This window comes from Perognathus longimembris, chromosome 14, assembly GCF_023159225.1.
Source record: "Perognathus longimembris pacificus isolate PPM17 chromosome 14, ASM2315922v1, whole genome shotgun sequence".
NCBI classification, from domain to species: Eukaryota; Metazoa; Chordata; class Mammalia; order Rodentia; family Heteromyidae; genus Perognathus; species Perognathus longimembris.
The window spans coordinates 32,122,336-32,149,586 of record NC_063174.1 but is presented as its reverse complement, the minus strand read 5'-3'; the positions used below and the strand labels follow the sequence as shown (position 1 = coordinate 32,149,586).

The following is a 27,251-nucleotide window of genomic DNA, read 5'->3' as shown; positions in this document are numbered from 1 at the left end:
TTAGCTCTTGTGTAGTTAGTACATATTTGGTATGTGTATTTCTATTTTTTGCCCTTCTGTAATTCTGGGTTATTATTCTCTATGTATATTTTATAGAGTGGATAGAGTTTGGGGGTTCCTTTAAACTGTTTGGCATATTCTGTTTATATTTGTGCTGATTTATTACATTTTTATTTACTCAGAACATCAAAGTTTTCCTTTTAAATAGCTTTTCGTTTGCCTTTCTATTTCTTCCCCTTCTGATGTGCTCTCTTTTGTCTTAAATGAGGTTTCATTTGCTAGATTACTTTTTACTACTTTAGAAGTTTTTCTGAGAATTGATTACTCTTTTTATGGTTTTACTTATTTTTTTGTTTTGTTTTGTTTTTTGCCAGTCCTGCCTGGGGCTTGAACTCAGTGCCTGAGCACTGTCCCTGACTTCTTTTTGCTCAAGGCTAGCACTCTACCACTTGAGCCACAGCTCTACTTCTGGCTTTTTCTATCTTTGTGGTGCTGAGGAATTGAATCCAGGGCTTCATGTATATGAGGTGAGCACTTTACCACTAGGCTATATTCCCAGCCCCTGGCTTTACTTATTTTTATTTTTATTCACTGAATTAATTTTAAAAATGTGCCAGTATTGGGGCATGAACTGAGTGACTTGCTTAACTGTTTTGCTCAAGGCTGGTGCTCTACCATTTGAGCCATACCTCTGCTTCTGGCTTTATTGGCTAGCTGGAGATAAAAGTCTCTTGGCTATATCTGCCTGGGCTGGCATTGAACTATGATCTTCTGTGATTTTAGCCTTGTGAGTAGCTAAGTGACTAGCACTTACCAACTCTACATTTGAACATCCATGTTTGAATTAAATTTAAAAAGCCTAGAAGTTATTTTACCTTCTCCCTAAATAAAAAAGGATTTCTGTTCATTTCTGTCTTTAACATTATTATTGTCTTATATGTTGGTTCCACATTGCTTTTAGTCTTCACTTTTAATTGTGGTTTGAGGGAGAATATCCTGGGACTCAAGTCTGCTAGGCAAGCACTCTTCCACTGAGCCTGTTTGCCTTTGAATTAGTATTTGCCTTTGAATTAGTATTGTTTGAATTAGTATTGTTTGTTTCAGTTGTGAATTCTAGGTTTATCCACACTGATGAGTTTCCTTGCTTTCACTCGTTCTTTGCACATCCAAGGCTCTTTTTCTGAGTCATTTCTATAGCTCTTTATTATTCTGATTACACACCACACACCACACACACACACACACACACACACACACACACACACACACACACACACACTATCTAGCCTTTTCTTTCCAGAAAACTTCCTGCATTATTTCCAAGCAGCACCTATTAATACCTTTGTCACAGAGCATCTTCACTTATGCACATGCAGACACATTTTCATTACATTATTTTTCCCTTATCGCTCTGTACTCATGAGTACTACCTAGTTGTTGGATTATCCAGAGTCTTTCACCTTCTATCTTGTCTAGGATGTGTTCTTTTTTTTTTTTGTGAGACTCTGAGTGGTCATGCTAGCTATCAGTTTCCAGTTGCTTTTAAAAGGGGGATAAACGCAAGGCCATTTATAAAGAACAATACAAGAAGAGGCACTGATGAGGTTTGCTTGTAGAAGTCTGTGAGCCTCATAGGTTGTTTTTATTGCATTTGTATTAATTTTACTTGTCTAATTTGGGTATAAATCCTATGAAGATGAAGAATGTATCTTTCAGCTTCCTTCATGGTACTCAATACCATCTGGTGATTTCATGGCACAAAGCAACGCAGACTTAGCTAGGTGTTAGTAAATTCCACAGTGACATAAAAGTAAACTTCACTATGATCAACCACACTCAAGGTGACTAGGGAATAAGAGAGACTATGAGTCTGAAAATTACAGTTGAATCTTCTAATATGAGCAGGGTGACTGGAAGGATTTCATATCGCTATTTTCATGATAACTGACATGGATCTCAGAAGATAATTTGATTTATGAGGATCTCATGAACTGGGTATGTAATTTTATTTTAAAGAAAAAATGTGAGGCAGAAAAGTGAATATATTATGAAAAACTTTTAGGCTGAAACAAAGGAATACACATTTGCTAGAGATCATACACAGGAGAAGAAGTGCTCTCACATATAATTCAGATGAGATTGGGCATGTTCAGGGTGGTATTGCCTTAGACTGTCACATATAATTCAAAGAATGGAATTGAGCTCTTTATTAATGTGCATTTGGATCAGCTTTAGGGAAGCCTAAGGAGCTTTATTTCTGGGCACTTGGGGTGAGGTGGGGCTGAACCATAGATCAAGGAGCAATCTGTAGTTGGAGACGACATCCTGGTCACTAGCATAGAAGGATGTAGGAAACATGAGACACAGGGAATAAGGATGACGACAATGACAATGACGACGATGAGGATGAATGCTTTTTATTACTGCTTGGTGAACTGTAGTTTACTTGAGGACTCATTCTCTTACCAATGCTATGAGTGTTGACAATGCATGAGGATGTGTACCCACTATTACAGGACCACACATTAATTTCCTTGCTCTAATAATTCTCTAGTGCTCTGCATCCATTCCTTCTGCTATCCCCCACCAACCAGTGATCCACCTGTCTCCATTGCTTTACTCTCTCCAAGGACTGTACAATTGTAGTCACCTAGTTTGCAGGCTTTTTGTATGGCTTCTTCCACTTAATAATGCACGTTTAAGGTTCCTGAATGAGATTTCAAGTCCCAGGAGCTCATTTGGTTTCGCAGTACTAGGATTTAAGTTCAGGGACTTGTACTTGCTAGGCAGTTCTCTACCATGCTCATGGCCTTTTTGAGCTTTAGGTGTTTTTCAGGTAGAATCTTCAGTTTTTGCCTGGAGCCAGCCTGAACCACAATCCTCTTACCTGTGGACTCTCATGTAGCTGGGATCACAAGTGTGATCCCATCGTGTGCCACAATTCCCAGCTTCTTGGTTGAGTTGCAGTTTCACTAATGTTTTGCCCAGTCTCACTGAATCTGGCTTTGAAATATAATCTCCATCCGTCAGGTACCTGGCATTACAGGCTGGAGCCACCATGCAGGCACATTTATTTTTAGCCTTTATGTACCAGTTTATTTTCTCATTCACTGTAGAAAGGTGTCTTGGAGGTGTCCACATTTTGTCAATTATGAACAGAACTGCTATACACATTTGTGTGCAGATCTAGTTGTGGATATACATTTTAAACACATTTGGGTAAATGCCAAACAATGTAGTTGCTCCATCATCCTATAGTATATACATGTGCTCAGCTCTATTAGAACGAAGCATGCTGTCTTCCACAGCCGTTGTACCATTTTGCATTCTTGTCAGCAAATTCACACAAGAGTTTCAACTCTACATATTTGCCAACACTTGGAGGTGTTTGTTCTTTTGGATTTTGGACATTTTAGTAGGTCTATGGTGACATAAGCATTTGACTTTGTAGTTTCTGAAGCAGACAGTAATGCCAAATGCCTTTTCAGATGCTTATTGTTGTATGGATAGATTTGTTGGTGAGATGTCTTTTCAATCTTTAATCCATTTGTTAATTAGGTCATTTATATTTGTTGAGTTTTAAGAGCTTTTGTGTGTAGTTTGGTTCACAGTTCTGCATCAGGTAGGACTTTTGAGTGTTTTTTTCTCATTTGGTGGCATCCTCATTTTCTTGACAGTATCTTTCATGAAATAATTTTTCTTTTATGGATTCTGCTGCTGCTGTTATATCTAAGACAGAATCATAACCATAATCACATAGAATTTCTTTTATTGTTATAGTTTAGGTATGGGTTGTTTACTCATGCAGAAACTCATACAGAAACTTAATCCCCATTATAAGATCTTAAGAGATGTGGTTAGGTGGGACATTTCAGAGGGGATTAGGGTTCTGACTCTATTAATAGATTAATATATTTCTATGATTAATCGATTTTTTATTGTTGTTATAAAGGTGATATAGAGAGGAGTTACAGTTACATAAATCAAATAGAAAGTATATTTCTTTTTGTACAATGTCATCTCCGCGATTAATAGATTAATGGGTAAAGGAGTTAGCTCAAAAGTGGGTGTGCTACAAAATCTGGTGTGAGTGGGTTTCATATTAATGTACACAAACAGTATATAGTTTTAGCTCTAATATTAGGGCTGAGGGGGCATGGGTCTGGGGTAAGTTACTTCCTTTCTCAAGGCTTTGAAGTTGTGATAGCTCTAGTACCCATCTTCCCCCATCACATCTGGAGTTGTCCTCTGGAGAAAGATGTGGCACAAGAAGCATAGCACTGTGGACTGCTCTATAGATTACTGTGGGGTGAACTCCTGTTGAAGTCCTACTTACTGCTGTTCTACTGTGGTTCCTGTGTGAGGCTACTGAACACAGCATGTTCCATAGTACTATATTGAACTAGTCAGCACTGCAGACACAGATAAGGGCGTCACCATCCATTTCTGGCATGCATTCTTCTAGAAGGTTCTGGCTTTCTTTTCATTTTGTATTTTTGAAACAGAGTCTTTCTAGGCAGTCCAGGTTGGCCTTGAACTCACAGTCCTCCTGCCTTAGTCTTGGAGATCATAGACATGAAACCTCACACTCAGATTAAGAGGTTGATTTTTGCTCTGGCTATTTATGTTTCACTGTGTTATCAGCATGGATAAAAATCAACTGGCTGTAGTTAGTTTTACATCTGTATACAGGATCACACTGAGTTAAAGCAACCACTTTTCTCTAAAGCCTTTGAGGTTTTACAATTGTTGTAATTTTCTTAGCCACTGTTCATTCTAGAACTCATGAAGAGGTCCAGATTACAGGAATCTGGGTAACAATGACTGTAATTACAAATTCCTAGACTAGTTAAATTTTATACTCAATCTGTCCTGGTAGAATTTAGAAACTATTCTGCTTCTTGTATTCTATATTGAAATCTAACAATTACATTTTACAGTAGCATATCTACTTAATGACAGTGTTTCTTTTCATGGCAAAGAAAGTGATTGCTTTTGGAAATTTAACAGTCTCCATGTACTAAAATCTGTTATCAAGTAGGGTAAATTTATATTGCTGGTGTTGATCACCAGCTTAATTGTTGTATTTCTGCTCAATGGTGGGATAAATGACTATTTATATGTATATTGGAACTAAGGAAGGGGAGTATCAAAATGGAGAGACAAAAGATAAAAGACAAACAAATGCAACAGCAATACTTACAAAACTATATGCTGTAACCCAACTGTACAACTTATGGTGGGGGTGGGGGGGAATGTGGAGTGGGAGGAGGGGGCCATGAGGAAGGAAGTAACAAGTTGGATAAGAAATGTACACACTGCCTTAAGTATGAAACTGTAACCCCTCTGTACATCACTTTGACATCAAAGAAATAAATAAGTTAGAAAAGTTGATTTTTGAGATTATGGTGGTAGAATTAGAAATATGCAGGGTTTGCCTCAGAAAGATGTACTTTTTTCTCTCAATTATACATTAAATATAAAAAAGTTGAGTTCATCAATTTACACAAAAAATGTATATTGAGCTACTTCTTTAGTCTAAATAATGGAAATCTAAGTGTGAACAAACATACAAATCCTCTCAGTTTTCATAGAACTGTCAAAGAGAAAATTGCACCAGACATTGTTAAAAACAGCACAGAAGGACATTACTCAAGCTATTGTGCAAGTGAAGAGAGAAATTCTTGTTGTTTATTCCCTTGATAATTGCTGTTTTGACTGGGATAAGATGGAATCTTAGTGTCATTTTTTTTTGCATTTTAAATCTTTATTAAGTTGATATAAATATATTTGTATTTTACTGTTGTGTTGGCATCAAAATACATATTCCAGGATGTCATGTTTGTACATTATCACAAAAATTAAGGACTGGCTATGGCACTGTCTGAACTATATAATTAAAAGTTCTAAGATTACCCTGTTTTAACATTTCTTTTATTTCTTAAGATCTTAGTGTAATTTTGACTTGCATTTCCTTTATGGATAAGGATATAAAATACTTCTTTAAAAAATTGATCAGCCGGGGCTGGGGATATAGCCTAGTGGCAAAGAGTGCCTGCCTCGGATACACGAGGCCCTAGGTTCGATTCCCTAGCACCACATATACAGAAAACGGCCAGAAGCGGCGCTGTGGCTCAAGTGGCAGAGTGCTAGCCTTGAGCGGGAAGAAGCCAGGGACAGTGCTCAGGCCCTGAGTCCAAGGCCCAGGACTGGCAAAAAAAAAAAAAAAAAAAAAATTGATCAGCCATTTGTTTTTCTTGGAGAACTGTGTGTTCAATATTTTTGCCCATTTATTAAGTGGATTATTCTTTTGCTCTTTAAATTTTTTTCTTGTGCTTTTGGCATATGCTGGATATTAATTTTTTTTAAATCTGTTGAAGAGATAGTAAAGATTTCCCCAAATTCCATGCATTATCCTTCAGTCCTGGTAATATGTTCCTTCTCCCTTCCCTCCCTGGTGGCCTCCATCCCTCTTTCTATTCCTTCTTTCCTCCTTCCTTCCTGAGTTTTGCTTGCCCCATTGCACTTTGAACTTAGAACCTCATACTTGTCTGGTTTGCTTCTATGCCAATGATTCTCTACTAGTTGAGTCATGACTTCATCACAGCTTTTTGATCTTTATTTTAGACTCTATTTCCTAGACTTTTCTTTGGGATTGACAAGATCCTCTATCTCATAGTCTTGTGAGCCATGAGTGCCTGGATTAATAGTTGTTTCTTTGACAGTGTGTGTGTGTGTGTGTGTGTGTGTGTGTGTGTGTGTGTTTGTGTGTGTGCACATCAGTATTAGGACTTCAGGTATTTGTTTTGATATTCTGCTTTTCATCTCCAAACTTCAATTTCTTCTCTCCTTTTTTGCTCAGATTAGCAAGGGGTTTATCAATCTGTAATTTCTTTTTCAGAGAAGCATTTCTTTAATTTACTGTTTGTGTAAATTAAACAAAAATTTAGTCACTATTTTGATGCCAATTGAGTAGATAGGATTTTCTTTAGCTTTTCGTTATTATGGGCAGTTTATTTCTCTCTCAGTTTTGAAAGATTCATTTGCTGGGTAAATTAGTTTAGGTTCAAAGGTGTTATCCTTGACTGCTTAAACGAGGGCCTCCATGCTGCCCTCCTGTCATTTTGTTTTGTTGAGAAATCTGCAGTTATTCTAATAGGCTTACCATTGCATTCTCACCTGTCTTCGCAGCTTTCAGTATTTTTCTTTATTATATGTATTTAGTGTCTTGATTATGCTATGCCTGGAGTGTTTCTTTTTTGATCCTGCTTGTTTGGTGTTCCGTATGCTTCTTCCATCAGGATGATCCCTTTCCCTCTTAAGACTGGGAAAGTTTTATACTATTAAATTGATTCTTACTGCCTTTAGTTTGTATAGTTCTTCTTGTATATATATGATTCATGGGCTTTATCTTTTGATGGAATCCAAGAGGTCCTGCCATTTCCATTCAGATTGTCTTAGTGTTTCTTTCATTATCTTTGCTTAATTTCTGTTCATTCTCTTCTACCCTTCACGCCAAAAGTTCAACTTGTTCTTCCTTAAGCTTTTGATTTAGGTTTTTTTTTGTTGTTGTCCTTTTAAAAATAATTGATCAATCATTTTATTTCTAGAATTTCAGTTTGTTTTATTTTCAAGATCTCTAGGTCTTTATTTAATTCCTCTCCAATGTCCTTCTTTATTTCATTTCATTGTTTGATTTTTTTCTAGTTGTTTGCATGCTCTCTGAATTCATTCAGCTGTTTAAACATCATTTTTATTTTATTAATTATGCTTGTCATTGTTTGCTTAAAGTTATTGTTTGAACTTTCTTCCTCTTCACTGTTCCTTGATTCTTTTAATGTGGATTTGTTGCTTTGAGGGAGACATGTTGTCCTGTTTAATTAATAGATTTTATGCATCTGGGACAGTTTTGATGGGGATTTCCATGACCTGTGTAAAAAGAATTAGGAGGAAAGTGAAGGAGGGAAAAGCAGAACTAATAAGCAAATGGAAGAGAATACATTGTCTATACTAAAACCTAAAAAGTAAATGGCCAGCCAGGAACTGGTGGCTAATGTCTGTAATCCTAGCTACTCAGGAGGCTAAGATCTGAGGATTGTGGTTCAAAGCAGACTCAGACAAGAAAGTCTGTGAGACTCTTAGCTCCAATAATCTCCTTTCAAAGAGCCAGAAGTGGGGCTGTGGCTTGTCTTAGAATGCTAGCTTTGAGCACAAACAAAGCTTGATGAAGAGTGCCTAGGTCCTGAGTTCAAATCCCAAGACCAGCCCCCACACACATACAAAAAGTAAATGGACTCTCTCAGATAGATATACAGAAAAAATTCATAAAACTGAATGAATAAAATTAAAACAATCATACCCAAGCAGCAACAAACTGATATAAAACATATTACAATTAAAAATTATTCTAGTGTATGTATACAGTTCTCTGTGTATGCAAGAGGTTGTGGAACTCACCTGCTTTAGATGTGGGTGAGTAAAGGTCTGCCTTCCTCAGAATTTGGCACATAGAACCCGGAGGCAGGTCCTAGGCAATGAGTACTTCACAGACCTCTGACTCCAAAGTTCTTTGTCCCCTGGCTGGAGAGCATGAATCACTCCTACTTCCACACCTTCAGGGTCCCATCTGAGTTTGGAGAGATTGAACTTAACCTTTCTCAAACAAAATGCTGGAGAGCTTGGTCATCTGTATTTGCTAAATGGTGCTTTTCAAGTCAGGTTCCTTTCCTCCCACAGAGACTGGGAAACAGGAAAGCATAGCCCCTAAATCTTTGGTAAAGCAATTCTTGGGTTATAAACTCAGCAAGAGTTTTATAGGACCAGAGGCAACTTTAGGATCAGAGAAAGAAATCACAACGGAAAGTGTTCTAAGGTAAATGATGTCAGAGAGGGAAGAGGCCTGAATGATCAGATTAAAGTCACCTGGATATCAGAGTTTATACAGCAGTGTGAGAAAAAGAGTTAAGTTTTCATGGAAAATTTAAATGCATACTCAGAAATGCACATACATACATGCCACCACACCTGGCTCTATGCGCTAGTGTTGGCTGTGATTGTATGTGTTTAAGTCAATGGACCAATAAAAAAACAACTGGCTTTGGTTACTTTTATATGTGCAGACATAGTTACACTGAGTTATTAAGGGCCTTTCTCCATATATCCTTTCAGATAGTGATGCTGTCTACAAGTCTGAACAACACATGGCAATAGTTTATAGATAATTACTAGAGTGACTAGAAGTTGAAACGTGTAAGAACTTAGGTTGGTAGTAGGTTAAATGTTGATGCTAAGTTGGGATTTCTACTCAGTTGCAAAGAAATCAGAGATGGTTGTGACCTCAAGCAATGTGTGATGTAATATAAGAAGGAACAGTTTGCAAGGCATAGGAAAAGTACCTTAGAACCTATTGTAGTCTGGGACCAAGATGGCAAAGGAGACCTTGTTCCCGGATATAACCAAGTTCTGATATGAGGGGAACAACTATAAAGTTAGGAGCTTGGCCTGTAGAAAATATGGGTAAGGGAGAAATACGGACTCATTCTTTCACCATATTCTTTATATGTCTCACAGTCTTAGTTTGGTATAACTCTAATATTTTGGTGTGTTTGTATCAGAACTGGAACTTGAATTCAGGGCCTGGGTGCTGACCCTTAGTTATTTTGTTTAAGGGTAGCACTGTACTACTTGAGCCACAGCTTTACTTTTGGGTTTTTTTGGTGGTTAACTGGAGATGATAGATTTTTATGACTTTTCTGTCCTGGTTGGCTTCACAATGTAGTCCTCAGATTTCAACTTCCTAAGTAGCTAGGATTACAGATGTGAGTCACCAGCTTTTATCTGAAAGTCTCTTCTTTGTAAGGCCTGACCTCTTGATTGGGATGGCTGTTCTCTTCCCCTGGGACTTGGATTAATAAAATAGGTCTGGTTCTCAGGCCTTTGGAGATGGGCTTAAATATATCAGTTGCTTTCCTGTACCTCCAGTTTGAGGTAGCAGCTTGTGAAATTTCTCAGCATCCCTATGGTCATATAAGCTAATTATTCAAAATCCCATTTTTTCATCTGTCTTTATGTATCTATCATCTATGTTCATCACCTTTCTGTCAACTAGATATATTATACAGATCTATAGATGGAAAGATCTATAACCCATCTCTCTATATATTATACACAAGCTTTATATATTCTATTTATTATTATTTATAACTGTATGCTTACCTATTTATTTTCTGTCATCTAGAACTATTATACAGATATGTAGATGGAAAGATGTAAAATATTTCATATGTATCTATATCATCAGTTCTAGCTTAGCTTTCCCTATTAGTTCGTTTCTCTGAAGATCTATCACTACTAATACACTTAACTTCTTCCCCCTTTTATCTCTTTGTTTTACATGGTCCATCACAACCACTTTAGCCTTCTCTGCTTCATCTCACATTGTCCATTGTCTCATTCCCTTATCATGTTTTGGACCAAGTATTCTTGCTATAAAAAAATATCTTAACCTGTTTGAGGAAGGGGCTACTCAAGGGAAGTCCCTCTGAAGAGATGGCATTTAAGCTAATTGCTAAGAAACTGTCTGTCTCTGTCTATATATTTACCTACCTATCTGTCTGTCTATCATCTGTGAATGGTGCTGTGATTCAATAATAAACTAAATGGGCTGAGACAGGTGTTATGTACAACTTATTTAAATTCAAATCCTCTGCTGAAGGATGTTAGCTAATGCGTGGAATAATTAGGATTATCTCCCTATGGAGCTCTTAGTAGCATGAGTCAGAGAAGCAAGTTCTGAATAGGAAGGAGGCAGTAGCATTTGCTATCTGAGTTATAGGTTCAGATAACAAGTGTAGTTTGCAATTTTTTTTCAGTCTTTAAATTGCACTCTACAAAATGAAATGGAAATGGACTCTGTAGTCATTCATGTATGAAATCTATTTAGAATAAAAACCCAGTGCTTATGAAATGGAGCTTGTTGTTTTGTGGTTCCCATCCAGTTGTCTAGTGTGGTCTACTTGGGATGATGAATCAATTATTACTTATTGACTGCAATGTCAGTGCAGGAGGAGCCAGAAGTCATTAGGGATTTGTGTATTGAGTATTTCATTCTTTCATTAGTCTACTCATTCCTTTGATAAACATTTTGATGCCTAGTATGTTTCAGAGAGTGCTATAGTACGCAAAGGGATGAAAGAATGAAGTATGATGTACACAAAAAAAATCACAAAAAGAGAACAATGTCACAAAGGAGATGTACATGATCCTTTGAGATTATCCAACAAAATAACCTGATCTAGATTGGAAAGGGGACATTTTCTGTGAAGGTGGTACAGTGCTGAGATCAAAAGTATTAATAGAGTCAGGTAGGCTAAGTTTAAGGACACCAAAGAGCTGTAGAACATTCCATTTAGAACAAATAACAAGGGCATAGTCACTGTGTTTGAGGAGCCACCATATTCCAAGAACTGAGAGTTGAGTGGAGAGTAAGCAAGAGAGCAGCCAAGGAAAAGACTCAAGGGATAAGTGTGAGATAGGTAGTACAATTCAGCTTACACTGAAACAGAATTTTAGAAAAAAATCAAAAGTTATATCATCTTAAACTTGGGGCAATTCTTAAAAGGGAACTTATTAGTGTTCAGAGGAGATTAAATGGGTTCAAATAAACACCTTGAAACTTAGGAACCTTCATTTGTATAGGAGACAGATACAGGCATGATCTAAGCTAGTGACAGTGGTGAAGGAGAGAAACAGACAAATTTGAGATAGTACAACAAAATTGATCAGATTTAAAGATAGATTAGTGTAGGAGCTATAATAGAAAGAGTGATGAGGATTTTTTGTTTGTTTCTGATATGCTTAATCAGGTAACTGCTGCTTTAGGGCAAGTGGGGAGTAGATGATGATGATGATGATGATGATGATGATGATAATGAGAATGATAGTGGTGATGATGATGATTTTTGTCATAACATGGTTTAAAACTCAGGGCTTCTTGCTTGCTTGACTTGCTTGAGCCACACTTCTAGCCGAGTTTGCTGGTTATTTTAGAGATGGACTCTTAGGGACTTTTCTACCTGAACTGGCCTCTAACTGAGATCGCTCAGATTTCAGCCTTCTAAGTATCTTGGAATACAAGTGTGAGCCACCAGCACCTGGCTTAGATTATTTATTATTACTGTTATTTGGACATTAGGTATTTAAATATCTATGTGAAGAATATAACTGGATTGGGGGAATAAGTGAACTCATAAGAAAGAAGACAAAGTTGCTAAGTAGTTGAGAGATTCCTTGAGGTTGACTGTAGTGCATACAACCTTCCATATCGTTAAGAGATGTTCTTTACACAGGCATAGAGAAAGCTGATGGTTGAGTGAGGATTCAGTGATAGGGTTTAGTGAAGAGACAGAGATGCTAAGGAATTCATAATGTTAATATTTAGAGATTGTCTTGCCATGTAATAAAGAAGTAGAAAGAAGGTTAATAGATTAGAGAAAAATGTATCTGTCTGGAGGTTCGATAAGGTTAAACTACTATTGCATTTGTATAACTGGGGCAATGAACTTGATGGAGAAGACTAGATGGCCAGACAACAGGATGATTCAGTTCAAGACTGCAGTGCTACAGAGAGTTTTAGGATATAACAGATTTGAGGTTATGACCCTGAGTGTAGGTATCTGAGGAAAAGTGGACAGGTTGCTGGAGTTGAATTGGTGAAGGAATTCCAGGGCCAGCTCATTGGAAGTCTTATTCATATGGGTGTCATCTAGGGTAAGGATGAGATTTTTGATGAGGCTCAATTTGAGAAATATTTTAAAAACACATGAAATAATCACCTTGAGTTCTGAGTTCTCATGGTGAATTAATTGCCACAGGTCCATGCAAAGCTTTACAATGAGATATTTTCCAATACAATGGGCCAGTAAGACCGAATAACTGCATATTAAATTTTATTTTACCTGTGTATATCCTACCTAGTTTGTAGATTTTTGGTTACCTTTATTTCCTACATATTTCTTCCTGTCTTAAGTCATATGAGTATGCAAGTATGTAGTTCTGTCCACATAACATGTGCACTAGTCCTACATTTGTATCAACTTTTTTTTCCTGTGTAATAAATTAACTTTGGGGATCCTAGCCACTACTGGTTCTTAGACATGTAACTTTGTAGTTCGGTTGGATGGTTTTTCTGAACTGGGTTAGTTTTGGCTTATATCACCTGTGATCAGCCATGTTGCCTGTGGCTACACTTGTCTAAGATGGCTGAAATGGGTGACTCAAAGGGCTGCTTCTGAGATGTGTCTTTCTCCAAGTCTACTTGATCTTCTTTCTCTTCTTTTATCCTTTTCCCTCCCTCCCCTCCTTTCCTTTACTCTCTTTTTCTTTCTTCTTCCTCCCTTCTTCCCTCCCTCCCTTCTCTCTTTTCTCTTTTCTTCCCTCCTTCCCTCTCTCTTTTTTCTTTCTCCTTGTTTATCTCCTTTCCTTTTTGCTTTATTTTCCTTCCTTCCTTCCTTCCTTCCTTCTTCCCTCCCTCCCTCCCTTTTTTCCTTCCTCCTTCTCTCTTTTCCTTTTTCTTTCCTCCTTCCTCTCATCTCCTTTGCTTTTCTTTCCCTTTCCTCCCTCCCTCTCTTCCTTCTTTCTCTCTTTTCCTTTTTCTTTCCTCCTTCCTCCCATCTCTCCTCTCATCTCCTTTTTCTTTCTTTTCCTTCCTTCCCTCCCTCCCTCCCTCCCTCCCTCCCTCCCTCCCTCCCTCCTTCCTCCTTTTTCTCCTCTCCTCTTTTTTCTCTTTTATTCCTTTCTTCATCCTCTCTCTCTCTTTATCTGTGTCTGTCTGTCTCTCTCTCTCTCTCTCTCTCTCTCTCTCTCTCTTTCGTGCTTCTGCTAGGACCTATCCCTTTCTTTATCCTCTCTCTCTTTATTTCTCTGTCTCTGTCTCTTTTGTGCTTCTGCTAGGGCTTGATCACAGGGATTTGTTCTTTCATTAGATTTCTCCCCCCACCCCCCTCAAGTTTGGTGCTCTACCTCTTGAGCTGTACCACCAGGTCTATGGTTTTCTTCACAAAGCAGATGGTTGGGTTCCAGGACCGCAGGTGGAATCAGGAGAGGCCTCTGTGGTCTAGAGCTGAAATGAGCACACTATCCGGTATAATCCATAAGGTTGGTCCAGATTTGAGGGACATGACATAGATCTTATCTCTCAATGAGAGCAGAAGTCACTTTGCAAAGCAGTGTGAAAATGGTGGGGAGGGGGAATAATCACAGTTTAAAAAATCTGTTTCAGCATATTGAGTTGTAAGATTATAAACTGTAGGTTTATACCATGCAGTTGGCTATTACAAATTCATGATTCTGCCCTGTAATCCCCATTTACATTGAGTTCTTGGACAAGAAAGTTTTTTGATCATCCTTTTTCTGTTTATGGAGCAAAAAAGGAAAAGCAGGATAAAATATTGACTAAATTATCTTGCCCACTGTTATTAGTGATGATCTTTTGGAAGAATTAGTTTGTATCTTACATGACTCATTGCACAGCATTTTTTATATCAATAATGTATAACATGTTTTTCATGTGGGAATACACACATGAAAAGGAAAGAGTTAATAGCACAGAGATGTCTCCTTGATATTGTTCCTATGCTACTGTGGCTGGAGGGATTTGTCAAGGAAATGAAATTGGCTGGGAAGGTGGAAAGCTGATGACTGGAAGTTCTCCATTAACCCTGCTGTGTTCTATTATGCATTTGCAGTGTTTGATATTCTCTTCTAGTAGAAGAACCACAGGGATTTGTGTACTAAGAGCTCAGAGGTGAGAATAGAGGCAGAAAGCCACTGAAGTGCACAGGAGGTCACAGAGGGATTGGAAAGTTTGGTGTGAAATGAAGCAGAAAATGATTGGACAGATAAGTCTGATGGAAGGTTAAAAAAAATCAAGAAATTGTTCTAAAAGCATGGGAAGCACAGAAAGGGGAAGACTTTTTTTTTTGAGGATCAGCCTGTAAAAGTATGCAGTATTATCAGAATGAAATTTACTTTGCTAACAATTAATGAAATCTCATTTCGTGGTCCAGTACAAAGATTAGGGGAGTGAATCATTAATAGGGAATATATATTCAATCATTACTCCACCCCCAAAATGGTACCCACCATCGTTATTTTTCATCTTATACAGAAGTTATATGCTTTTGAACATTTCATAAATAGACATATGGTATATGCTGTTTTGCATATTTTGCTTTTGTTCAACATGATTTTTTTTTTTTTTGGCTAGTCCTGAGGCTTGAACTCTGGGCCTGGGTTGCTGTCCCTGAGCCACAGCTTCACTTCTGGCTTTTTTGAGTAGTTTATTGGAGATGAGAGCATGGACTTTCCAACCTCGGCTGGCTTCGAACCACAGTCCTCCAATCGCAGCCTCCTGAGTAGCTAGGATTACAGGTGTGAGCCACTGGTGCCGGCTTCAACGTGATGGTTAAAATTTATGGTAGTACTGGTGGTAGTACTGGGCCTTGAACTCAGGGCCTCCTAGTTTTGCTTGGCATTTTCAATCAAAGCTGTGATGCTACTAGTTGGGCTGCATCTCCACTGTCATATTTTTGGTGATTAATTGGAGGTAAGAGTCTTATAGAGCTTTCTGCTTGGGTTGACTTTGAACCAGAGTTCTCAAATCTGAGCCTCTTGAGTAGGTAGTGTTCTAGCCATGAACCACCATCATCTGGCTCAAGTTATCTTTCTTACTGTGTATAATTCTAGTCTGTTCATGTTTATTTTTAATGTTCCATCAAGTGGATGTATAACTTATGTACTACTTTACAAGAGATGGACATTAGGATTGTTACAAGTTTTAAGTATTCTCCCACATATTTACACCAAGTCATCTTGAGATTTGATTTATAATGATTGTATGGAATTATTTTTCATTTGAAGGTATTTAGCTTCAGACTCAGGGCCTCACACCTGCTAGGCTGGTGCAATACTGCTGAGCAATACTGCATACTTTTTAGGATAGGTACTTGTTTCCCACTAGCCCCTACCTGAGCTGTGGTCTGCCTACTTCTAGGCTCCCTTTCTTTACTGGAATCACAGGCATGCCCTTCCTTTCCCTCTGCAAAGATAAGAGTCTCACAGACTTTCCTGCCTCAGGTGGCCCAGTTCCAGGTATGTGCTTCCATGTCCAGCTATGGGCTGATAAGGAGACCCAGGAGCTTTTCTGCCTAGGATGACCTCCAATGATGATTTCCTTATTTTTAGCCTCCTAAGTAGCTAGAATTTCAGGCATGAAACACCAGTGGTGCCTGGCTTAATTGCATTACATTCTTTGTGATATAAAACAATGGATAATGAGCCTTTCTAAATAAAGCAAGTTTAGTTGTTGGTATATAATTAATTTTGAGAAACAGTTTTTGACATGACAAGAAGTTGAAAGGAGCACTGTGGACAATTCAAAGGTGAAATTTGGGGGAGGGAAAAGGACTTTAGGACTGGAACACTATTGCTTTTCAGAGCTCTAGGGGGAAAGTGATCTGGAGGATAGACAAAATGAGGTTATGAGCATTAAATACCAAAGAAGAGACTGTGCCTTTAGGACAAATCCTTGAAAGAGGCGCCCAGTACTTCAGGAAGACTCACATTATAGTGATTATATAGGATGGGTTGTAGTAAGGAGACTACAAAGCAGTTGGATGTTGTGGAAGATGCACTAAGAATCTGGAGGAATGGGTCTTGGGGAAGCCTCTGTTCTTCGGTAGCCATGGCTGTGTAGCTTCACTGGCCTCAGGTAAGCAGCAAGAATCCTGCTGTTGTAAGAATGACATGAGTGGGACCATGCTAGAGAACTGTAGACTATTACAGAGTTCTAGGGCTTCCACTGACCCCTCCTGTGATCCCCCGTTGTGGGACAGGTCCTTAGGTACTTAATATCCTTTGTTCAGTGATATAGAAAATATCCCACATCTATGCTAATATTGCACTCATTAATATGGTGGGTGTTATATGCTCTAGATATAGGAGGAAGATTGCTCATATTTGAGTCTTGAGTCCTCTTTATTAGCTATGTGAACACATTAAAATCACTTAACTATGGGCTATGTTTTCAGAAAACTTATCATATTAAACTGTTCTGATGATTTAAGTAGTTAATAGATGGAAAACACTTAGAATAGTACTTGGCACATGGTAAATTATCAATATTCTTACTACCTTGTCTGTCTTTTCCAAGTAACTATGAATGATCTAGCATAGCTTACTGGTTGGATGAATGTATGGAAGTTTATGACACAGATTTGATGAATTGGTGTATTTCTCTCTCCATCCAGATCAGAGTATAAACCAGTGTACTCACCTTAGCAGTGTACAGAATGAGCTCAACCCTCATTCACGCTCAGTGTATTTAGATGTAGTTAATATCTGGCTCCACTGTCCTTTTCTCTGATTCCTTCCATATTCCCTAATAGAGTGGAAATTTGAATTCATTTTTTAAAATCTCCCAATGAATGTGCAGTGTGTCTCTTATATGTGTAGTCTTGCTAGTGTTGAGATTAGATTTTTGTATTCAGTGTCATACATTTTTAATCCAACCCAAAGTTACATTGACTACTTCTTCGACATTAAATTACTAAAATCACTCTCCATTTGGTTAAATCAAAGCCCTCTGAATTCACCCCCACATTTATGTGGGTTGTAAAAGTTACTCTTTCACTTAATGAATGTTTTGGCTGTTCAACATAGTTCTAAACACTAGCTTTGTAGTTGACACCAGATCTATTCCAGGAGGAGTTTAGAATTTCCTGGAATGTCATACATGCAATTAGACCTGTAAAAAGCTGTGGTGGTGATAATTGCTGTAACAGATGTGCAAAGAGTACAGGATAATACACACAAAAGGACACCTAATTCTTACAGTAGAGAGAGAAGGGAAGGCATGACAAGGAGGATAATAGAGGCAGAATGATGATGTCAATGAAGTGCTCATAGAGGGAAAGGTATTTGTCATGACTATAAGTAAGGTCCTGGCTGCTATGACAGTGAGAAGGAAAAGTGCTTTTAGCAGGGGGAAATATGTGTAATGCAGCTTGAAACAGCAGGGTGTTCTGTAAGTTACACATAGGAAGAACATGCAAGCTCACAGAGGACCTGTTGGGAGGGATACTGACCAGGTAAGCAGGTGAGCTTTGTGTGTTAAGAGTAAGGATTTACTATTTAATCCTATAAGGAATGGGCTGATATGAAAATATTTTGTATCCAAAGGGGATGTAATTAACAGAGGTGCATTTGAAACATCCTAAGCTGGTAGCCCTGATGGTGCAATCTATAAAGTAGAAGTGGCCATGGAAAGGCTATTTCCATCTCACTTGTGAGTAAAGAGCATAGATCACAGCAAAGGCACAGCCCATGGGTAGAGGAGGTAAGGGACATTTTTGGCAGATTTTTTAGAGTAGATTATTTTTTGAACTTATAAGAACTTTAGGAAGTCATGCCTTGACAGCAATCTGGATATAGCAAGAACAGGGAAGATGAGACTTAGTCCCAGGTCTGAGGGACAAGATAGTACAGAACTGACTTAAAAGTGAATGACTCGCTTTCACACCTGTTCCTTCTTGGAAGCCTATAGCACAACCAAATGGAAATTATAGCAGACATTTTGCTTATGGATAGGAAACTCAGGAGAGAATTTTCCTTTTGTGTGTGTTGAAAAGTAGACCTGGAGATGATCTACAAATGAAAGACAATTAAAACCTGAATATGTAGTAGGACCAGAAATAGAAGCTGAAAGCATTTGCAATGAGAAATCTAGCTCATAAAGAAACAGAGGAGGACAGCTTTAGAAAATGATTTTAAAGAAATATCAGCAGAAGAATTGGTTAAAACCAGCAGAAACAGTTGGTGTAGCACTCATAGCAAAAGGAGTTTATAATGCTCAACTCTTTTGAAATGTTTTAGTAGTGTTGGAGGAGGCTATGGAAATGTATTATTGAATATGTGTGCTTCAGAGCAGATGCCCTTCAGGGTGTGCTATATCTTGGAGCAATCTGCTTTTTTTCATTCACTCGTTTGTTTAATTAATTGATTTATTATCTTTAAGTAGATGTACATCAGTTCATAAGTACAATGCTTCTTGGTCAGTTTTACCCCTTCCATCATTCTTCATCATCTTTCTGAAGAAATCTGCCTTCTTCCAATCAGGAGAATGTATCTTCTTATTTTTTGGGCCTAATTCTAGAAGATTCTGTTTCTTTACATTTTATTTAAGGGTTTTGGATGCTTTTAGTTCAAATGGGGCAAAAATTTCTATTTGCTATCCTTTTCACAGTGAAGAATTTCAGGTAGAAATACTGTACTGATAGTATGTAACCAGAAGCCCCACCATTCCTTTAAAAATGTGAGTTACTGGGAAACAGAATCTGCAGCTACACTGTTTTTATTTTTAAATTGAACTTGGAGTTTTTCATGCATTTCGATTATGAGTTTCTGTGGAGCAGAAGCAAGATACATTTATCTTAATGTCCCCAGGGCTCAACTCAGAGCCCAGACTACAGACTTGCTCCAACAAATACTTTGTTTTTCTAGTTCACAATTATGCAAGTCCACTTTTGAGAGCTTTGAAGCTGTCTTAAACCTTCTCATCATTCAGTAGAGGCGCTAAAAAGTATCACTTAATTATGCCAATTGGTCTTCTCAACTTTCATTAATTCTACTTTTAAATCCTCAACACTCAATATCTTTTTAAAAAATTTCCCCCAAATATTCAAGTGAGATGAAATGTTTTTACAAGTCTGTGTGTATGACACAGCATATGAGAGGCGAAAGTAAACTTGAAGGCCAGGCAAAGCCAAGGCAACACTGTCCTCATCTCCAGCTCTTCCCTTCCATTGCTTTTTCACTTCTACATCTCTGCAGTCCCCCTCTTTCTTTCTCTTTTACATGTTTATTGTGAAAAACTATAAACCTTTGCTACATTATCATCTAGTCTAATAAAGGAAGTGCATCCTGATCTTTTCTACCTTACTATGATGTACTCTCACTATAACATAAATAGGGATGAATTAATGTCAGGTTCATTTTACCACATCAACTAGCCTTTCAGGTTGTCTTGTCCATATCCTTCCTATTTTATTGGTGGGGATGGTGACATAGCACTAGGCTTGAACTCAGTGCCTAGGCACGGTCTCTTAGCTTTTCTTGTGTATGGTACTCTACTACTTGAGTCACATCTTCACTGCTCGTATTTTTAGTGGTTAATTGGAGATGAGCCTCAAAGACTTTCCTTCTTGGGCTTTGATGGGGATCCATAGATCACAACCTCTCCAGTAGCTCAGACTCTAGGCATGAGCCTCTGGTGCCTGGTTTTGTGTCCATCTTCTGGGAGGCGGAATTATCAGGAAGTCACACGACAAGTTGATCTTCAGATGTTGATCAGATGAGAGCTTCCCAGGTGATTGTACCAGCTTCCTTTCCTGCCTGGTTTCCCGATCTGTTATCAGGAATGTATCTGCCCCTTCTTCTCCCCCATCTCAGGTAGACTCTTACACACTTCCAAAAAGTAACTGTGGGATCTTCCTTGATTTCAAAAGCCCATGCTGTATTTTCAAAGTGGCAATATTTTGCTTGACATTTTAAACTTCTCACCAAAATATGAATATTCTTGCTGCTCTTTCCTTTTGTACCCATCCTAGCTCTGTTTGTGTTTTGCAGAGCTCTACAAATTTAATGTCAAGGCTGTGATAGGACACAGTGGACCAGTCATGATATTTTCTGTCCACCGTTTCAGAAGTATTTGTCATTGTTGTTGTTTTCATGCTTGTGAGATTGGGTTCTTTTTTCAGAATTTGCTGTTGTAACTATTATAAAGTAAGACATAAAATGAAATCTTTCAGAAGAAAGAAAAAATTTTATAGGATGAAGTAAAAGGTTTGAATATATCACCCTCTGTCTATACTCTGTGTATATTGTATTCAAACATTTGTCTTTCTTCAGTTATTTTATGCAGCACATATAAAAAGCAATTGTTATCCTTAGCTAATAGAAATTTTAACCTCTTATAGTTAAAAGGTAGTTTATACTTCTAAGTGGGAAGGAATTTACATTTTTTACAACCATTTATTATTTTGGCTTTTTGGGGGGGCTTAAGTCAGACTTTTATTATGTATACATTTCTAGTCTATAAATAGGTACTCAAGTCCATGAAAGTAACTCCATTGTATTGCTTTCCCAGCTTTTTCTTTTCTGGAAATGCATTGTGATTTCTTTTATCGTTTGATGCAGGGAATCAGCAGTCTCTTCAGCTCCCTGAAAGTGGTGCGTCTGTTACGCCTGGGCCGTGTTGCTAGGAAACTGGACCATTACCTGGAATATGGAGCGGCAGTCCTCGTGCTCCTGGTGTGTGTGTTTGGGCTTGTCGCCCACTGGCTGGCCTGCATCTGGTACAGCATTGGAGACTATGAGGTCATTGATGAAGTCACCAACACTATCCAAATAGACAGTTGGCTCTACCAGCTGGCCTTGAGCATTGGGACTCCGTATCGATATAATACCAGTGCAGGAATATGGGAAGGAGGCCCCAGCAAGGACTCTCTGTACGTGTCCTCTCTCTACTTTACCATGACAAGCCTTACAACCATAGGATTTGGGAACATAGCTCCCACCACAGACGTGGAAAAGATGTTTTCAGTGGCCATGATGATGGTGGGCTGTAAGTATCTTGGTTAAGTTTCTTCTTTCTTTTTAACCAAGTAAGTTTAATGTTAACAATTTTTTGTAGCTCCCATCTCTGATGGGATTAAAATGTACAATTCTATCTTCAGAATGGTGTTTTCATTTAGCCCACTCACAATTGGCTTCATTTTTATTCAATGGTACAAAATGAAAATGCCAAATAGTCTATTTTGCTCCTTAGAATCTGTTGGCACATGGAAAACAGTGTGGCTTGGAATGAGGCAAGTTCAGAATGGGCATGCTGGGTTAATTCTGCTCCTGGGGGTCCACTTAGGGGAGTTCCTTTGAAGGAAGCGAATGACACCTGGCACATTTTGTAGCATTTGTTGGCATTGTGTTGAATAGCCTCAAAGCAGGAAGGATCTGGTGTGAAGTACATAGTTCTGAAAATATTTTCGTTGATAAGTGAATTGTTTCTGAATTAGAGCTGACCTTAGGATACTGTTTTGTTTTGTTTTTTTTCCTTGCTGGTCCTGGGGCTTGAACACAGGGCCTGGTTCTGTCTCTTAGCCTCTTAGAGCTCAAGGCTAGCACTCTACCACTTGAGCCAGGACTCCACTTTCGGCTTTCTCTGACTAGTTTGTTGGTAAGAGTCTCATGGACTTTCCTGTCTGGGTTGGCTTCAAGCTATGCTCCTCAGATCTCAGTCTGCTGAGTAACTAGGCTAACAGGCATGAGCCACTGGTGCCCCACACAGTTTTATCTATTAAGACTGTGTTAGGAACCAGGCTTATGTATTAAGATTAATAAAAAGGTTTACAAACATAGGATCAGTTACAAACATGCTAAATTGAAGCTATCTCTAAGGGAAAGAATGGATTAAGCAGTGACAGGGTTCTGAGATTTAGCATGCGTGCTTGAGTATGAAGGGTTTTAATGGTTTTCTTGAAAGTAGCTTGCTATTTCATGATCTTAATCCTCCCGGTCCAGGAGCATGGGAGGTTTTTCTACTTCCTTAGTTTACTTTCATTTTCTTTTTTAGAATTTTAAAGTTTTCATCATAGAGGTCCTTCATTCACCTCTTTGCTTAAGTTAAATCCTAGGTTTTTTTTTTTTTTTTGAGGCTATTACAAAAGGGCCAAAGGTCATATGCTCTGCCCTCCAGTGGATGCCGGTTGGCATGAATAGACAAGGATGCTAAGGAGATGCCCACTAAGAACATGTTCTGAAAGATATTGAGTGGTCCTCACTAACATGTACTTGTTGACATTGACTCAGAGGATTTATACACGTGGAGTTCTGATATCTGAAGTGACTTTAGGGATGTTATATCAGATGTGTAGCATCATTAGCAATTTGGAAGCCTTTAAAGCATGATTCTATAGCTTTTGGTCTGAGCCATTGTTACTTGAGATTCGGTATTGCCAAGGTTTAGATCTTAATATTGGTAGGGATCATATTAGAATGCCCATGTACTGGGTGGCCAGTAGTATGGCTTTGACTAAGCAGTTCATAACTGTGAAATAAGTAGTTCATAGTTCAGAATGTCCGAAAACTCTTGGAGCTCTAATATCAGCTGCTATTTCACTTCTGTTACTTGAATCCTCTATGTCCAGCTGCAGTAACAAGAGTGTATAGGTCCTCTTTGTAGGTTATAGCTAGCAGCCAGAGGAGGAGTTAGAAACCAAATGTTGCTTGCTCCAGAGGCTTTAAGAGAAAAATGTCCTAATGTATATGGAAATCGTAATGGCCAATTCAGCTGATGCTTTTAGTCTTTATGGAATATATTTTGGCTTAAACTGATACATAGCTAGATTTTATTTTCATTTTTTAATTAACTTTATTTTGTTGTAAAGGTGATATATGTAGGGGTTAAAGTTGCATAAGGAAGGTAATGAGCACATTTCTTGTTAAACATTGTTACTCCCTCCCTTGTTTTTTTTCTCTACTTTCTCTCTTCCTCAATTCCCTGCACCCCACCAAGTTCTCAAGTTCATTTCCAGTCTAGTGTCTTGTGAGTATCACTGTTGCATTGATTCACCCTTTGTTCATTGTTTCACCATTTTGTTATTTCCTTTCCCTGCCCCAAATCAGATAAACATATATACAAGATACAAGGTACCAGAATAAAAAACAGTGACCATGGGGGATAAACCAAAGGACAAAAAAAAGAAAGAAAAAAGAAATAACTTCATATAGTACATTAACAACAACAACAAAGCCTCTTGTTTCCATATCTTGGAGTTCATTTCAATTAGAGTCATTTTATATGGTACATAGCTATTGAGCTATTGTGATCCTCTGGTTGGACTAGCCTAGACATATTCTAATTATTACAAATGAGTGAAACCATGGAGTCTATGATTCTTTGGGTCTGGCTTACTTCATTTAATTTGATTTTTTTCCAACTCTTTTTACTTTCTGGGGTGATGTCATTCTTTCTTATGGAAGCATAGAATTCCATTGTGTATATAAACCACATTTTCTTGATCCATTCATCTACTGAGGGACATCTGAGTTGGTTCCATATCTTTAGCTAGATTTTAAAAGCTATCTCTCTAGAGCTTGAAGTAATTGTATTCATTAGAAGTTGCAGAGAGTGTATAATAGAGGCCTTCATTCTTGTTTTCTTGCTTCCTCCATGTTCTGAACCTATGAAACAAAGCCAAATTGACAGTCTAGGTTGGCTTTTGTTTGTTCCCAGAACCACGGCTGGAATTTATGGCCCCCACTGACTTGTTCCAGGCTGGTACACTACCACTTGACAAATACCTTCAGTCTTGCTTTTTGTTGGTTATTTTGGACGTAGACTCTTCTTCGGGCCATGCTCCTGAGATCTCAGCTTTCTGAGTAGTTTAGGATTAAAGGTCTGAGCCACTGGCACTGGCTTTCTGTGTTTTGTCACGTGTAGATGCCTGTAATTTCCACTGCAGTCATGATACAGAACAGTGCCATCACCACAAAGATTGTCATGTAATTTGTCGTCTCTCCAGTCATCCATAGCCCCTGAAAACAAATAATCTTTCCTCCTTCTCTGCCATCTTCTGATTTTGAGAATGTTACAGAAATGCAACTACATAAAATGTGACTGGTGGAAGTTGGCTTCTACCAGTCAGCGTAATGGCCTTGAGATCTCTCTAAATTGAATGGATCAGTACTTTCTTCTTATATATATAAAACCACTATGAACATTTATGTATGTACAGGTTTTTGTGTGGACATAAATTCTTAATCCTCTGGGATACATTTCCAGAATTACAGAATTTAAAGAAACTTGACAAACTACATTGAAAGATGAGTGATATAGCATAGTTGTTTCTCAAGAGAACCATAAGGAAATGAAATCCATGTTGAGTTGAAAGATAGATACACTTCTTCACTTTATCTTTCAAGCCCCAAAACATAGAAGCATCCTAGGTTGCCCTTGTTTTTCTCTTGGGGTGCATCTGTTTATAGACAGGCCTCTTGGCTTGACCTTCAAAATACATTCAATTATTATTTTATACTTCCATAGCTTAGCACTAACTACCATTTTATACTTCCATAGCTTACCACCAACTACCATTCTTTTGTTTTTAGTTTTTTTTTTGCCAGTCCTAGGGCTTGAACTCAGGGCCTGAGCACTCTCCCTGGTTTCTTTTTGCTCAAGGTTAGCCTGCTACCATTTGAGCCACAGTGACACTTCTGGCTTTTTCTGTTTATGTGGTGCTGAGGACTCAAACCCAGGACTTCATGCATGCTAGGCAAACACTCTGCGACTAAGCCAAATTCCCAGCTCCTAACTACCATTCTTTCTGGTCTTTGACATCACCTCTTATTATTAGTTTATTGCTGTTCTTCTTTATAATTTATAGAAGGCAGAGAACCCTGTTGAAAGTAGATATGACATTTATTAAGAGGCATTGTGCATTGTAATCATAAACTACTTGTTGAATGGTTTCTTCTTTGTACTTAAAGATAAAAAAGATCATAATATTCCTTTTCTCAACTCTATTCAATGCACATGAGGTAAAATTCATATCATCCAACTCTGTCTTTCAGAGTCTTACCCATGAGGACCTGGCTTGCCTGACGCCCTTTCTACTATTCCTGCAAAATCTATGGTCACTTACCTGTTTCCCAGTCCATGGCTCTCAGTCTGGAACCAGAAAACTCTGCTACTCCTAATTGAGGCTCTGAATTCATACAGGCCTTCCTTGAATCATTTCATGAAAAAATTTCCCAAAGTCTACCCTACCCCAGAAACTATCCCAATGCCAAGCTTCCTCCACTTTTTTCTCATTGTACCTGTCAATAACTGCAGCCAGAATGTAATCTCCACAAAACAAGAGCCTTTGATGGTCATTTTGTACTCCTGTGTTCTCAATATCTAACCAGCCATCTTTTCTTCCAGCATGGGTTGTCATAAACCTTTGAGCTTCCTTGTGTTGGGAATTTTCACCTTGAATTGGCTGGGTTTTCACAACTTTGTTTGACTCAGAATTTGTTCTCTTTCTTTTATACTTTATATATGGCCAAATATATGTGTTAGATCTAAATTTCCTCTTCCTTTTCTGCTGTTCCAAGCTTTTATTTGAGATGAAGACCTAGTTTAAATCTAGCCATTCTTTCCTCCTTGAATTTCTTCTACCTCCTTTCAATGCCCACTCCTATCTGCTTCTCAGGTTCTGACATTGTGTTGCTAATTGACTTTGGTTTTCCTTTTATGTCTTTGAATTATTCCAGAGTGTTGCCCATATGTGCCAGGGGGAATGTCTTCTTTATTCTTCAGATTATGTTTCCCTCAAAATCATCTGAAAATATGGAAGTCTGTGTAGGCTCCTGAATTATCAGTGTAACTTTGTACCATTTTAAAACTTGTGAGACATACATGTACAACACCTCAGCCAAGTGAATTTTATGGTTATTTGTTATTATGTTTATTAATATCATTTTTCCTATAATAATACCTAGGTAAACCAAAAAACCAGTATTCTTAGAACCTATTATATGGTATTAGTCATTGCCAGAAATTTAGGGTGTGTGTGTGTGTGTGTGTGTGTGTGTGTGTGTGTGTGTGTGTGTGTAAAGAGAGAAAGGAAAGAGGGAGGTAGAAAACAGTAAAGTTCAGTCTTTTATTTGTTCGAGAAACTCAGTCAATCTGTGCTGGCTAGTTTGAGTAGCATCCCTTGTGACATTATAACTTCATATGTGTGAAAAATCTTTTATCAAAAAGTTGATAGTGGTACCAACTGCCTATATTCTGTTGAAAAATAATCACTGCTTGTAAATGATAGACTTTTTTTTCTGGAAAAATCCTTCAATTGTTTCATGCCTTCCAGCAAGATCTAGAAATTTCACTGGCAGCAAAATCTAGTTCCTAACTTCCTTAGGAGCTTCCTTATTTCTTTAATGGCTTTTCTGAGTCCCAAGCTCTTGCCACCTAATGCGAAACTGCACTTGAGCTCTGTTTAAGAATATAATGGCATGGCTGCTCTCACTAATATCAGACAAATGATCAAAATAAAATGAGGTATCATAATGAGCCCCACATATGACTAACATAAGCCAGTAATAAATAAATACAAATAAAATTAGGATTATGACCTACTGTCGACCTGTCTTCTGAG

General features: G+C 38.1%; 1 protein-coding gene across 1 annotated transcript in view; it reads left to right on the top strand.

The window, feature by feature from the left end:
• Kcnh5 (potassium voltage-gated channel subfamily H member 5) overlaps window positions 1-27,251 on the top strand; it is a 282,922-nt gene that overhangs the window by 54,514 nt on the left and 201,157 nt on the right. The window contains exon 7 of the mRNA XM_048362527.1: window positions 21,253-21,679. Within this exon, the coding sequence (XP_048218484.1) occupies window positions 21,253-21,679 (427 nt within the window). The remainder of the gene's footprint in view (window positions 1-21,252; window positions 21,680-27,251) is intronic.